Source organism: Felis catus, chromosome A2 (assembly GCF_018350175.1).
Source record: "Felis catus isolate Fca126 chromosome A2, F.catus_Fca126_mat1.0, whole genome shotgun sequence".
Taxonomy (NCBI): Eukaryota; Metazoa; Chordata; class Mammalia; order Carnivora; family Felidae; genus Felis; species Felis catus.
Genome location: NC_058369.1, coordinates 108,457,942 through 108,474,505, shown reverse-complemented (window position 1 = coordinate 108,474,505; position 16,564 = coordinate 108,457,942). Strand labels below are relative to the sequence as shown.

The window sequence follows — 16,564 nt, the reverse complement described above, 5'->3', positions numbered from 1 at the left end:
AAGGCAGTAGGCATTTCTGCAGTCCCCTTTAAACTTTATACCTTTTAAACTTCCTTTAAAAAGCACCCTTCTTGTGCTCTTCATTAAGATTTGGAAATGACAGTCACAGAAAATAAGTTGTAGTTTTGTCATATTTATGTTGTATGGTTTCTATGAAAATATTTTAAGAGACAAAAAAAAAAAGAAGAAGAAAAAAGGAATGGCATCCTAAATTCCATGAAATCAAGAGTGCAAATAGCTGGCATCCATGATAACTGTGAAACGAAAGGAAATATCTCATGGAACATTTTGATACCAAGGAAATTGAGCCTTTTAAAAGGTCTGATAGAACTGTGAGAAAAAAAGGAGAAATACTTTTATTTTTATATATGAATACATTAATTTTTAAATGTTACCTAAAATGTTTTATAATTTCACATTTAAAAGTGGTATAATCATTGTAAATTTTATTTTTCCAGTTTGTTTTCCAGAAGCATCGAACTGACCACATACATTTATATCTGGGAGAACTACAGGCTCATCATTTTGCCTTGGGATTCTCCATGGACTTGGTATTTAACATTCTTAGGAGTTGATTTTGGCTACTACTGGTTCCATCGCATGGCCCATGGTAAGTTGCAAATCAAGGTTTTATTGATAATTTAGGGATAATTTATGCTGAACTGTGTTGGGCTCATAGCAGGTATTCAATAAATATTGAATGAATGAATAAGTGAAAAACATGGTTTGTCTTAAAGTATATAAAGATTAATGATGAAAGTTTAGTTTGAAATTTAAATGGAAAAAATCTGAATTTTTTTTAAAAGGTGAAATTATTAGAGATACATTTTTCACACCTCTTATACCTAACTTGCAAAAAAACTATTGAGAATGTGATGGCTGTAGCATTACTTTTTAATATACCACCTTACATTTTTCTTATTATGACATGCTTGGTAGAGTCTAGAGACTCTTACACACATTATCAGACTTCATGTCACAATTATCAATGGTCATTCAGAAAAGCTCTGAAACAGCATGGAATCCTGGGTAATGTGTGCTGTCATACGTAAGAGTGATTCAAGTTCTTGGCAGTAATTCCTCACTGCAAATGAAAATGCAATCATCTAGGCACTAACCATAATGCATTTCAGTATTACCACAGTTTTGTAAAATTTCTTATCTAATACAAAGCCCTCTTACCACACTGGCCCACTGAATTTGTTTTTTGGGATTACTGGCTGAACTTTCCAAACAATGTTTTGTTATGGAAAGGGAAATGGAAGGTCAGGAAACGGTCTTAAACTAGGTAGGACTAAGTAGAGGTTGGAGAATGATTGTAGAGCTAAGGTGAGCAAATAGTCTTTAGGGAGGAAGAAGGCATGCAAACGTATTTCTGAAGGGAAATGGGGGAATGTGCTAATTTTGAAAACTTACTGAAGAGTAGAACTGAGGATTTCAGTGGGTGGTTGGGTTGAGTGTGTGGGGAGGAAGGAAGGAAGGGGAAGAAACCTGGGATAATAATAAAAATTAATTGGGGGATGGCAAGAAGAGGCCTGAGATCAGGGTGAATAACCAAGCAATGTGTGTAGGAGGATGGTGACCAAATATCCTTCCCAAGCAAGGATGAGGAAATAGGAGTGACATAGATTAGCATTATGTTTAAGGCACGAAATTTTAAATGCAGCATTATTTTTGTTAGGTACATTAACCATGCGTAAACAGTCAAACTATAAAGAATGTTAATTCATTAAAACAATTTGAAAGGAACAAATAAACTAGAAAAAATTATTTATTTTGTGTGTGATAACCTTTGTCTTTGAAAATAATATGTCAGTGCCTGACATCATTTCCTTGTGTATAAAGCAAGAGGATACTCCCAAATTGAACATGACTAGGAATAAAATATGGTCATGTAGTAATCTTTGTATTTTATTTCAAAATAGTAGTTTTCTCCCTAAAATAAACCCATTGGCAATATTCCTCATTTTCTATGCAGCAAATGGGTAATGCAGAAAGCATTTATATTGTATTATTCAATTTCAGGAGCCTTCTAATATCACACTGTCCTGTACAGATGTGTTTGTTTGGGAAATCTGCAAATTCGCTTAATCTTTAAAAGCCCATTATAACAGGAAACAAAGAACCAACAAAATATTACCAAATATAAAACTTCTAAAAATATGTTGATGTTAAGTGCTCCAGTTAAGGAAGAGCAATAAAGTAAAATAATATATTAAATACACAGAATCGAGGCTGTGTAAAGTATGCTTCCCATTAGAAAATTTTGAACCAAATCCAGTGGAAGCAGGCATTAAAAAAAAAATCTAAAAACCTTCTGGAAAAACACTCACCACCTTCAGGCTATGAAGTCTAATCATAAGTTCAAAGATCTTTGACTTGTGATGGAAAGCTCATAGGAAAAAAAATAAATTAGTAGTTGAAAGTGTCAACCTTCAGTATGGTAGTCAAATTTAAAATTTTTGTGATAATAATGTAAAATATTAAATGGATTTTTAGAAATCTAGAAGTACACAGGAGTAAGAAAAACTTTTAATATCAAATTTCTTGAGCCTCTTGGGTTACGAACCAACGTTAGTTAATTAGTCAAGTTTATTTAACTGAGAAGTTTGAATAGTTCTAAAATCCTAATGTTGTCCTAAAATATAATAAGGAAAATACCCTCTTTTCCTACTTAATGTGTTACTTTCCTTTCACTACTTGCAGTTAAATAATAAAATAAAAACACATTCCACATTTGTTGACATGTTAAATGCTATGAGTTTTGAAGAAACAATATATACTTTTTGTTTTTACATATACTTAAATTATTTCTTTAGTAACCCAAATTGCCGCTAGGTTTTTTGCTGTTGTTTTCTTCTTGTTATTTGTTTGGTTTGCATCCATGTAGAATTTTCTCACATTAAAGTTATGGAAGGAGTTTATTCTCAAAAACTTGATTTTGATCTCTATTCCTGTACAAAAGAACAGGAGGATATTTGAGTCTATTGTGTTATTTATATTTCATTCCCTTTCCCTCTGGGATCATTAGAAATTCATTGCTAATTATTGTCAACTTACAGAAAAACAAGAGTAACACAGTAATTTCTATAGAATGCCTTGACATCTTAAGAAGGAAATGTAAAAAGACAAAATGAAATTCATCTCAAATTTAAAGTGGCTTCTGGCATGCTTAGTCTCCAATACAAAAGGATGCATTATTTTTTCCTTGAATTTCCTATGAGTTATACTAAACATGCAAGAAATCGGGTGAAGATTTTTAAGGGAACATTAAAATCATTACAGTGTAAATGATTACTATTTAGTAAGAGTAAGAATGAGTCTTCCAGAGTGCTAGTAGTAGATTTTATCTCATCTTGGGTGATAGTTGCAAGAGTGTATGTGTTTGTAAGAAATATGTTGAGTTGTGTACTTAAAGTTTGCATACATTATTCTTCAAAAAAAGTTAATGAGTAATGCCACCTATATGATTTCTTAGTGAGTAGCTTGAAGTCAGAATGATGCAAAAGGTAACCCAATTTAGAAAATAAGAACCAAGAAATTATCATTTGTAACTATAAGCATAAACATGTGACATTACACAGATTTTATCTGTATCAGTTTCCACAACCAAGGATGGCGGAAAAACAAGAAACCAGTTATTAATTTTATTGCCCCTCTTCTCCAAACCCTTCTTTGGTATCTCTTGTGTTACCAGAGGTAGACCCTACAGATATTTGCAAGCTTACTTGGTATTAGACTTTGTCAGTTTAAAAGATTGGAGGGATACTCCAGGGCCAGAATAGCAGGGGCTTTGCTTCCATTTTTCAGAGTGCTCTTTTCCATGAGGTACTTAGCAGATGGGTGCCCAGGGAACCTGGTAGTAACCATGGTTTAGCTGTAGCCTATACATTTTGGTAAGATCCTCTGTCTTCCAAAGGACCACATCAGAGGATTGCCTGTAACACACACCCTCTGGGGGCTGTGTGCTCTAGGAAGTTCCTCTGTTCCCACCAGAGCTCCTGAAGTAGCCATAGCCTCTCCAAAGATGTCTGACTCAGACTTGGTGGAGGATGGAAGGGGGTTTTCTAAATTCATACATGCCTGCATTTTTTACTCTCCCTCAGGTGCTTAGGCAATAGTTTTGTTCCCTAGTTGCTACTTCTGTACCACTGAACTACTCCTCGTTTACCTTTTAGTAGCTAACTGCTTTTTTATTAGTTAATAGTTCTTTACATTAGCTTTTTCTTACTCAAATTACTGGTGTGGTTTTTTCCTCCTGATTAGACTCTGATTGATAAAGCCAGCTTCCCTACATAGTATATAAGGTTGTAAATTGAAGTTTATCCTGACTCTACCTTTAATATTCTATTCTGTGGCACTGATTACACATTTAGGGTATAATACAATTTAGTTCATTTCTGAAATAAAGAAGTTCATCTGTAAAATTGTTATAATAAGACTTTATACAATCCCCTCAAACTCCAGTTCTTTTACTCAACAAGTAAATTAGTTCATTTTCTATTTATCTCTTTCTGTAGCTAAAAAGGGTGGGTGATCATGATTTTTGTGTAATTATTTAGTCATTCCTACAATTTTATTATGATCAAGTTGGCCTCTCTATATGACTTATTAAATTTCACTTGTTTTCATTCTTTTCTGACTTCTAACAGGGGTTGATTTTAGACCATTTTAATTTCCATCACTGTTTAAATAAAAATAAGCAAGTGTTCATTGCTTAGAAATTATTTTATTTTGTGGTAGTACCAAGTTTGTGGTCTCTATTGAAGAATAAGTGACCTCCATTCGGCTACATTTGTGTTTCTTTTTTTAAAAAGACCAGAATAGAGGTGGCAGGGTAGCTCAGTCAGTGAAGCATCCGACTTTGACTCAGATCATGATCTCACGGTTTGTGAGTTCAAGCCCTGTGTTGGGCTCTTTGCTGACAGGCTGGAGCATGGAGCCTGCTTCGGATTCTGTGTCTCCCTCTATCTCTGCCCATTCCCCGCTTACACTCTGTCTCTCAAAAATGAATAAACATTAAAATTTTGTTTTAAATAATAAAAATAAAAATACCAGAATATACCTACTTTTTGTAGCTCTTTGCTGTATGTTTCACTATATTTTTTAAAAATTTTTTATTTTTTAAAATTTACATCCAAATTAGTTAGCATATAGTGCAACAATGATTTCAGGAGTAGATTCCTTAGTGCCCCTTACCCATTTATCCCTTCCCCCCGCCTCCCACAACCCCTCTAGTAACCTTCAGTTGGTTCTCCATATTTATGAGTCTCTTCTGTTTTGTCCCCCTCCCTGTTTTTCTATTAGTTTTGTTTCCCTTACCTTATGTTCATCTATTTTGTCTCTTAAAGTCCTCATATGAGTGAAGTCATATGATATTTGTCTTTCTGTGACTGACTAATTTCACTTAGCATAATACCCTCCAGTTCCATCCACATAGTTGCAAATGGCAAGATATCGTTCTTTTTGATTGCCGAGTAATACTCCATTGTATATATATACCACATCTTCTTTATCCATTCATCCCTCGATGGACATTTGGGCTCTATCCATTACTTTGGCTATTGTGGATAGTGCTGCTATAAACATGGGGGTGCATGTGTCCCTTCAAAACAGCACACCTGTATCCCGTGGATAAATGCCTAGCAGTGCAATTGCTGGGTTGTAGGGTAGTTCCCTTTTTAGTTTTTTGAGAAACCTCCATAGTGTTTTCCAGAGTGACTGCACCAGCTTGCATTCCCACCAACAATGCAAAAGAGATCCTCTTTCTCTGCATCCTGTTGTTGCCTGAGTTGTTCATGTTAGCCATTCTGACAGGTGTGAGGTGGTATCTCATTGTAGTTTTGATTTGTATTTCCCGGATGATGAGTGATGTTGAGCATTTTTTCATGTGTCGGTTGGCTATCTGGATGTCTTCTTTGGAGAACGTCTATTCATGTATTTTGCCCATTTCTTCACTGGGTTATTTGTTTCTTGGGTGTTGAGTTTGATAAGTTCTTTTTAGATTTTGGATACTAATCCTTTATCTGATATTTTGTTTGCCAATATCATCTCCCATTCTGTCGGTTGCCTTTTAGTTTTGCTGCTTGTTTCCTTTGCTGTGTAGAAGAGTTTTATTTTGATGAGGTCCCAGTAGTTCATTTTTGCTTTTGTTTCCCTTGCCTCCTGAGACGTGTTGAGTAAGAAGTTGCTGTGGCCAAGATCAAAGAGGTTTTTGCCTGTTTTCTCCTCGAGGATTTTGATGGCTTCCTGTCTTACATTGAGGTCTTTCATTCATTTTGAGTTTATTCTTGTGTATGGTGTAAGAAAGTGGTCCAGGTTCATTCTTCTGCATGTCGCTGTCCAGTTTTCCCAGCAACACTTGCTGAAGAGACTGTCTTTATTCCATTGGATATTCTTTTCTGCTTTTTCAAAGATTAGTTGGCCATATGTTTGTGGGTCCATTTCTGAGTTCTCTATTCTGTTCCATTGATCCATTCTTGAGCCATATGTTTCACTATATTTTCATAATATACTGTGATTTTATTCTCATTGGATCAGTGAGGGTGAAGTCCAGCCTGTTTTTGCTTAAGTTGCAGCCCTTCCTCTCACCTCTTTCTGTCATTTCTTCCTTTCTCTCAATCCTTGGAGTAGTGATCATTCAGAACATCAGTGAAGGGAGTTTTGCCAGTTTCTCAGTATTACTTTCTACTAAAAAACATGTCATCTGTATCAACCGTTTTCCTCTGAGTTCATTTTAATGACAGAAGCAACACTATGTCTGATGGTAAACACTTGTTCATAGGAGTACTTAAAATGAACTGAAAGATTACCATTATTGCCCCTCAGAAAAACCCATCTGAGGGAACTTTCCTCTTAGAAAGAGCTTATTTTTATCACGGGTAGTTGTGGTCATGCTTAAGGCTACAAGTTGAATTTCCTTTAGTGTACTTAGATTCAAGATGTAGGTATTATATGAAAAGCACATCTGACACAAATATTTGAGCCATCATCCAGGTGTTGAAAGTATGGATGCACTGAGATATCAAACAGGCAAATCATACGCTTGATGATAAAGGGTAAGAGTTTCAGGAATCTCCATCAGCCTATTTTTGAATGTTGATACTAAAGTGTGGAAATATTTCCAGGAAATATTTCCAGGAATAGTTGGGAGCATTTGAGGATGGCTCTGGTAATATTTTCCAGGGATTAAGAAAGCTGTGAAATGAGCAATCAAAATGAAACTGGAAGGCAAAGAAGGATTAAAGATTAATTTATGAGCCTTAGTCAGCTTGCGACTGCTTAAGACATGTGCCTTATTTTTCCTTTAGTGCTAGGACTTAGTACACTTGCCTGTCACATAGCAGACAGAGCACTGGAATTTGTTTCAAGAAATCTAGTTGTATAACTATTTGTGCAACTATTTACCACACACATAACTTTAGGATTAACCTCTCTGAAATAGATTTTATTGGCATTATTAATCTCTCAGTTTTGTGGAGTTTGAATTAAAAAATGCTTTAAGAGTGCATGAACCAAGTGAAAATGAATGAGTGAATCAATTAATTAATTAATATGCCAACACTAAGAACGCATGATGGAGGCTTATGTGAAGATTTAGGGGTGATTAAAATGGTCAGAAAAGAGACAAACTTAAGTTAGGGTAACCTTTAGGATTTAACTGAAATGATACTCCATTTAATATGATGTGGGAAAAGCATATTTTTTCCCAAGTAATTTTGTTCAAAAGGAGAATTTGGAGAAGTCTTTTACCAAATGCATATGATACATTAGCAAAGAAAACATTTGATCCCAGCCATTCTAGACCATAAGAAGCCAAATCAACTGCAATTCTATCCTCTTTCATTTATTAAACAATTGTAATTGTGACTGAATTTATTGTTACCATATGAAAATAGCACTATGAAAAAAATTATCAAGAGAAAAAACTAAGTGAAGATGTCTGGAAATATTATCAACTAACTTAGAGACTTTTTTTTACCATTATAAACTATTTGTACATTAATTTTTCAATAAATATTTAATGATCACCTATTATGTATTAACCCTATACCAGGTACCGGAGATAGTGTTGTTAGTAACTGATATGGTCACTGATTGTTCATTCTACTATGGATGATAGGTATTAATAATTACTTAATTATAATAGGTAAAGTACCATGATGATTATAGCACAAACACAGAAAATGACAAAAGAAATCCTGTCCTCATTGTTACTTACTCTTAAATTTGCACACTTCTGAATGAACTGATCAATTTTTCTCAAAGCAGCGTGCATTAAAAAAATGAGATTCTGTTTAAAATGCATAATCCTCATGATGATGATAGTAATAGTATTAATAGCAATCCCAATCGTTAAAAGTCAACTATTATTGAAAGCCATTAGAGAATGTTTAAAAAGCATAGATTGTGGAATCAGGTTGCCTGAGTTCAATTCCTAGTATTTCCACTTATTAACTGAGATTTGGAGCAGATTAATCTGTTCTAATTTCTTCATCTCTTAAATGTGAATAATACTATACACATGATAGGTTTTTTTTTTTATGTTTATTTAGTTTTGAGAGAAAGAGACAGAGCATAGGAGTGGAAGAGGGCAGAGAGAGGGAGACACAGAAACTGAAGCAGGCTCCAGGCTCTGAGCTGTCAGCAAAGAGCCTGATGCAGGCTCAAACTCATGAGCTGCAAGATCATGACCTGAGCCAAAGTGGGAAGCTTAATCAACTGAACCACCTAGGTGCTCCCATGATAGGATTTTATAAAGTTTAAATGGGCAAAACCTCGGGAAAATGACTTGTACATTGTTAATGTTAAGTGTTACTATTATTATTGATTAATCTTTATTACATTGCTAGGTACTTGACTAGGTGCTTTATATTATAAAGCAGCATATTATATTATTCAATTCCCAGAACAGCCCTATGAAGTAGGCATTCAGTTGTTCATCAGATATTAGATGAGAACCTATATTCTAGTAATTTCTAATTTCTGGGAATATAGTAGTGAACAAATAAATGCCACTGTCTTTATGAAGTTTGCATTTTAATAGGGAAGGAAATCCAGATGTAAAACATATGTAATATAATTCCAGGTAGTGAGGAGTGCTATGGGATAGAGGGTGATGAATACAGGAATCAAGTAAGACCTCTCTTGGGATTCATAGAGGTGATAGGTGGCATTTTAGTAGAAATTTAAATGAGCCGAAGAAGGCATCCTTGGGATATCTGAGGAAAGAGCTTTCTACACAAAAAACCTGTTAATGCAAAGTACCTAGGAGGGAATAAGCTAGGCATACTTGAGGAATATTAAGAAACCATCTGTGGAGAATACCGTTAGGGAACTGGAAGAAAGAGAATGAGGATGACGGGATTCTGGTCATACAGGATCCTCTAGACTGGCAATAATAAAACTGATAAATTAATCCTCAGCAACACTCCCCAGTTTACCCTGCAGCCTATTTATTATGGGTGTAACATGAAGCCAGGAAGATTTTTAGGAGAGGAGTGACATTTATTTACTATTTAACAAATACTCATTGAATACCTACTGTATGCTTTAACTTTTATTGGCATATATGGTACTCAAAATCCAAAACATTTTTGTGAAAGTTACTAATATAATGTCAGGATGTGATATATGCAGTAAAATTAATAAAGCAGTTTTGGAAAAATAGAAAAGTACCAGATAGGTTTGGGCATCACAATTTTACATAGAATGCCCCAGAATATTTGTCTGATAATGTGACTTTTAAGCCCAGACCTAAAGCTTTTTAAGAGAATGAGTCATATGCTTCTGGGGAAAAGGAATACCAGGCAGAGAGGATATAGTAAGTTCAAAGGCTCTGAGACAGAGAATACATGGCACATTTGAGGAAATGCAAGGAGGATCATTCTGGCTGGAGCTACAAGGGGAAAGGATTAAAGTTGCACTAGATGAAGGGTATCATAAATGTGAGGCAGTTTGGGCATACCATGCAAGAACTCAAACTATCATAAGAGCGTTGACTTTAAAATAAAGACCGTAACAAGAGACAAAGGACACTGTACAAGCATAAGGTAAAGAATCCAGCAATTTAACAATTGTAAATATTTATGCACCCAACATGTGAAAGCACCCCAAAACATAAAGCATCTAATAACAAAAGTAAAGGAAATAATCGATAGTAATATGAGAATAGTAGAGGACTTTAACACACCATTTACATAAGTGGATAGATTATCCAAACAGAAAATCAACAAGGAAACAGTGGCTTTGAATGACACATTAGACCAGATGGATCTAACAGATATAGTCAGGCCATTCCATCCTAAAACAGCAGAATACACGTTCTTTTTAAGCATGCTTGGAACATTCTTCAGAATAGGTCACATGTTAGGCTACAAAACAAGTCTCAACAAGTTCAAAAAAATTGAAGTCATACCATAAATCTTTTCCAACCACGATGTTATGAAACTAGAAATAAACCACAAGAAAAAGTCTGGAAAAAACACAAATACATGAGGTTCAATAACATGCTACTAAACAATGAATGGATCAACCAAGAAATCAAAGAGGAAATAAAAAACTACATGGAGACAATCGAAAATGAAAACGCAGTGGTGCAAAATCTTTTGCATGCAGCAGAGACTATTCTAAGAAGTTTATAGCAATACGGGCCTCCCTCAAGAAGCAAAAAATTCTCAGATAAACAACCTAACCTTACACCTAAAGGAGCCAGAAAAAGAACAAACAAAACTCAAATACAATAGAAGGAAGGAAATAAATAATAAATGTTAGAACAGAAATAAACAAAATAGAAAACAAAACAAAAATACCCAGAACAATGGAACAGATCACTGGAACCAGGAACTCATTCTTTGAAAAGATCAACAAAATTGATAAACATTTAGCCGGACTCATAAAGAGAGAGAAAGAGAGAGAGAGAGAGAGAGAGAGAGAAGACTCAAATAAACAAAACCAGAGATGAAGGAGAAGAAAGAAAAACCAACCCCACAGAAATACAAAGGATTATAAGAGAATATTATGAAAAATTATACGCCAACAAGTTGGACAACCTAAAAGAAATAGATACATTCCTAGAAACATATAAACTCCCAAAACTGAATAAGGAAGAAATTGAAAATTTGAACAAACCCATTAGCAGCAATAACATGGAATCAATAATCAAAAAACTCCCAAAAAACAAATATCCAGGACCAGATGGCTTCACAGGTGAATTAGACCAAACATATAAAGAAGAGTTAATACCTATTCTCCTCAAACTATTTCAAAAAATAGAAGAGGAAGGGAAGCTTCCAAATTCATAATGGGAGACCAGTATTGCCTTGATACAAAACTCAGATAAATACAATACAAAAAAAGAGTACTACAGGCCAATATCTCTACTGAACATATGTGCAAAAATCCTCAACAAAATATTAGCAAACAAATCCACTAATAGGTTAAAATATCATTCACCATGACCAAGTGGGATTTATTCCTGGGATTGCAAGGTGGTTCTACATTCACAAATCAATGAACATGATATATCACATCAACAAGAGAAAGGATAAAAAACATGATCATTTCAATAGACTGAGAAAAAACATTTGATAAAGTACAACACCTATTCATGATAAAAGTCCTCAAAGTAGGTTTAGTCCCTCTAAACCTAGGGAACGTATCTCAGCATAATAAAGGCCATATATGAAAAATCTACAGCTAATAGCCTACCTAGTGGTGAAAAACTGATAGCTTTTCCTCTAAGGTTAGGAAAAAGACAAGGACATCCACTGTCACCACTTTTATTCAACATAGTACTAGAAGTCCTAGCCACAGCCATCAGACAAGAAAAAGAAATAAAAGGCATCCAAATTATATGGAAGAGGTAAACCTTTCACTAGTTTCAGATGACTTGATACTATATATAGAAAACCATAGACTCCACTAAAAAAAAAAATAGAACTGATAAATGAATTTAGGGAAGTTGCAGGATACCAAATAAACATATGGAAATCCTTTTCATTTCTATACACTAATAATAAAGTGGCAGAAAGAAAAATTAAGAAAACAATCACATTAATAATTGTACCAAAAATAATTTAAAAACTAGGAGTAAATATAACCAAGGAGGTGAAAGACCTGGACTCTGATTTTTCTGCTTCAAGTAGTAAGAAAAAACAACAGAAAATTTCCTCACAACTCTAAAGGCTAGAAGTCTGAGTTCAAGAGGTAAGCAGGGTTGGTTTATTCTGAGGCCTCTCTTTTTGGTTTATAGGTGGCTATCTTGTGGACCCTGTGTTTTTGTATCATCTGCCCTTGGTAGGTGTTTGTGTACTAATCTCCTTTATAAAGATATCAGTCATACTGGGTGAGGACCCACCCTAATAACCTCCTTTGAACTTAATTACCTCTTTAAAAACTCTATCTTTGGGGCACCTGGGTGGCTTAGTAGGTTAAGCTTTGGGACTCTGGATTTCAGCTCAGGTCATGGTCTCATGGTTGTGAGATCTAGCCTTGAGTTGGGCTCCATGTTGGGCGTGGGACCTGCTTAAGATTCTCTTTCTCCCTATTCCTCTGCCTTCCCCCTGCTCCCTCCTCCTTTGCTCCCCCCTCCCCCTCCCCCCCAAATAACAAAAAACCCTAAGCTTCAAAAGTAGTCACATTCTGACGTACTGGGGTTAGGAGTTCAACATATAAATTTTGGGAGGACACAATTCAGTCCACTAATAATAAACTAGCTGAGTGAGAAAACAATAATGCTCTCATTTCATGAATATACAGAGAGCAGCTTCATTGGTTTGAGGAAGAGGCAGTGTTTACTCAGGGGAAAAAAGGACACATTTAAAGACACCTGATTCTAATCCACTTAATTTTCCTCGTTTGTGAAATGGGAATAATAATCTCTTCATTTTGATGTGGTGATCAAGCTTGAATAAACAATTAATTGTGATACATCATAGAGCCACACTACATACTAAAAATCTTACACTAATTTTGAAGATCATATTTAAAGTACTCTAGATATTTTTACTGTTTTGCTAAAACTTTCTAAAATATTACAATATATTTTCCACGTTTTTAGAAATTATAAATTATGTACAGAAGTCAAAATAGTTTAAAATGTATGATTTTTGGAGTTTGATTAATTTCCTAAGTTATTTTTCTACTATTTGTTCAAAACCAAATGGGTTTCTCATTTTAACCTCATTTTGTAACATAAGTTTTTGTTATGCAGTTTTTGGAATTTTTAATTCTTTTATTCTGAAGGTACAAAGAGAGAGGCTGCTGTAAGAATTGATGAAACATTCATATAAAAATTAATAACTTATCTTTCTTATTCCAAAACATTTGTAAGAAAAAAATATTGTAGAAAAAAGCACAAAGGAGCAAAAGATGGAAAATGAAATGTGCACCTAAACCCATCCCCCAGAGATAGCTTCTATAAGTACAGTGTAATGGAAGGGAACCTAGAATCGAATTGCCAGGGTTAAGACCCTAGTTTACCATTTTCTGCATAATATTGAACAAGTTATGCCTCCTCTTTGTTTTTCCTTATTTGAAGTATTCAAATAGCAAAAGCATAATCCACGTTAGATCATTATGAAGTATAAATGAATTACGATTGAGAAAACAGTACAGAGCCTGACACATAATAAGTAAAAAAGAGAAAGAAAAACATTAACTGTTATATTGTCTGGTCTCTTTGTTTATATAATGTATTATATGTAATCTAACAATATGAAAATTATTATGTTTTCCTTAAATGATAATTTATATACATTAGTTATTAGAATAATGACCTTTGTCAAAATGCAGTATTAAGTTTTCTTATCCTTATACAAACATTTTTTTTTCTCATTGTTACTTGGAGATAGCAATAGAACTTCATAAAGGATCTTGTAAAGATTTACTATACAGCTATATCATTGGGCATATGTACAAGTGTATTATATGATATAAACTACAGCTAGAGAGCTCTGATTATATGAAACATACCTTGTGGATTTCTATTTATTACATTTTAATGAAATTGTCTTTATGCTTAATAAGATACATACATAGGAAAAAGAACATCTTAGTCTCAACACAGATATATAGACAAGGGAAAACACTGAAAGACTGTGTTTTAGGCATGCACTCATTTAAACAAGATATTAATGATCTTTTAGGATGAATATTTGTCACTATAATAAATAAAATTAAAATGAGCTTTTCTTTTAAAATTGTTTCCTTTTTTTTAACGTTTATTTTTGACAGAGAGAGACAGAGCATGAGTGGAGGAGGGGGAGAGAGGGAGATAGAGAAACCGAAGCAGTCTCCAGGCTCTGAGCTGTCAGCACAGAGCCTGACCCAGTACTTGAACCCACAGACCACAGGTTCATGACCTGAGCCAAAGTTGGACACTTAACCGACTGAGCCACCCAGGCGCCCCTAAAATTGTTTCTTTATCTGTCACCTTGGATGGCTCAGTCGGTTAAGTGTCCAACTTCAGCTCAAGTCATGATCTCACAGTTCACGAGTTCGAGCCCTGTGTCGGGCTCTGTGCTGACAGCTCAGAGCCTGGAGCCTGCTTCAGATTCTGTGTCTCCCTCTTTCTCTGCCCCTCCCTGTTCATGCTCTGTCTTCCTCTTTCTCTCAAAAGATGAATAAACATAAAAAAATGTTTCTTTATCAATTAAAACTTGAATAGCATATAATTTGAATTTGTTTTTGGTAGGTCACGCTTATCCACATTCCTTTTTCCTTCAAACTTCAGTTTTCTTATCTTACACTTTTTGAAAAGAGTGAAATTTTTGGAAGAAACAAAATCCATTAGGACTTTGTCTACATTTTAAAGTTTCTTTTGTTGCTCTCTGAGCTTAAATATTGATTTGTCAATATGTTTTCCAACTTAGAGATTGCAATCTCTTTTCCAGCAACTAGAAAGTAAAATGTGAAAAAAAAATCACTAAAACAGATTTGTTCTGTATTCTTTCACACTAGTAGGTAATTTGACCATCTTTTTTCTTAAATTTTGAGGGTTTATACTTCATAGAATGCTTTGCAAAATGTAATTTTGTGTCATAGGTATTTTTAAATCATGTGTATTTTTTTGTCTCTCCAAATTCACAAATCTTGATAATACAAAAAGACCCCCAACTGTATATTTTCACAATAGGTTGTGCAGTATTATTTTTTAAAACATGTTCATTGCTGGCTCTGTGCTTTGGAAGTATTTGAAGCATCAAAGAAGACACGTGCTCTAATGTGAAGTGCTTATACTGTGAGTGAAACAAATAGATGAACCCCAGAAAAACACACCAGCTATACAAGTGTCAGTTCAATCAGTACTTATTTCATAAATACTAGATTTCATTAGCAGTGATTTCTGTGTTTTTAGAAATATAGGAAGAAATGTAATTATGCACAATTTTGATGGGCTGTACCACAGTGATAATATTGCTTAGGGAAAAAAAAACTGATTCTAAGTAAGGACATAGTGACCTGCACATAAAACATAAAGCTAAATGAATAGAAAGTAGAAAACAAAGAATGTAAATGAGTTTGAATAGAAAATATTTCAGTGGACGCAGTGATATATAAATCATATCTATAGCCAAGATCTGTACTTAAAATTTTGCTAAAATGGAATATGGCATACAGCCTCACTGCCCCCCTGCCTGCCACAACCTTGTGTCGGATTCAGTATACTTCTCTCTTTAAAAACAAAGGAATAGTGCAAATAATCATCTAAATAACACTAGATAATAATTAACTAGGCATATTAAGTTACCATAATAGCTTGGGTTTTTGACAAATATTAGTGGAAAATTGGGATATGAAAAGGAGATACATAATTTCCAATGTCAAGAAAAGAGATTGATTAATATTTTGAGAATGGAGATAAATAAGAATATTTCAATGTAATAAAATACATAACCACAACATAACAGGAACTCAGTGGAGTAGCAGTAGATATTACTTGGATATTAACATTAATCACCATCTTTTCAGTGATGCTGAACACATACTTCACTGTATAACACATCAAAAATTTCAACAGGAAGAACTAGCAAATATCATTCTGAAGGGTTTTGTTAAAAGTTTGTGGGTAAAGGATGAGTACTAAATGTTACTAAAATTTAAATGAAATGTAATTTGACTAAAATTTAAATGTAAGGAGGTTGTTTTATAGGTGACAAGAAGTCTTCTTGCCACTTTTTTTTTAAGTCTACTTTATTTTGAGAGAGAGAAAGTGAGAGAGAGCACAAGCTGGGGAGGGGCAGAGAGAGAGGGAGAGAGAGAATCCCAGCAGGCTCCAGGCTGTCAGTGCAGAGCCGAAAGCCAGGCTGGATCTCACGAACCATGACAACACGACCAGAGCCGAAATCAAGAGCTGGTCGTTTAACCAACCGAGCGACCCAGGAGCCCCTGCCATTTTCAAATCCTACAGGACTCCAGATTCTTCACTGGAATTAGATCTAGTAAAATATTTATGAACATACTGAGGCCAAAGAAGTACCACAACTTTTTGTCCTAGGAGGCAATGAAAACCTCTCATTTTATGAAATAATGTTAACAGTGAATAACATTTACTGAGTTCTCT

The 16,564-nt window shown here is 34.5% G+C and overlaps 1 protein-coding gene across 7 annotated transcripts in view; it reads left to right on the top strand.

Annotated features, from left to right (window-relative positions):
* AGMO (alkylglycerol monooxygenase) overlaps window positions 1-16,564 on the top strand; it is a 386,647-nt gene that overhangs the window by 68,032 nt on the left and 302,051 nt on the right. For all 7 annotated transcript variants that reach the window (XM_019825539.3, XM_006929227.5, XM_011280414.4 and 4 more), the window contains one exon: window positions 459-610. In XM_019825539.3, the coding sequence (XP_019681098.2) occupies window positions 459-610 (152 nt within the window). The remainder of the gene's footprint in view (window positions 1-458; window positions 611-16,564) is intronic.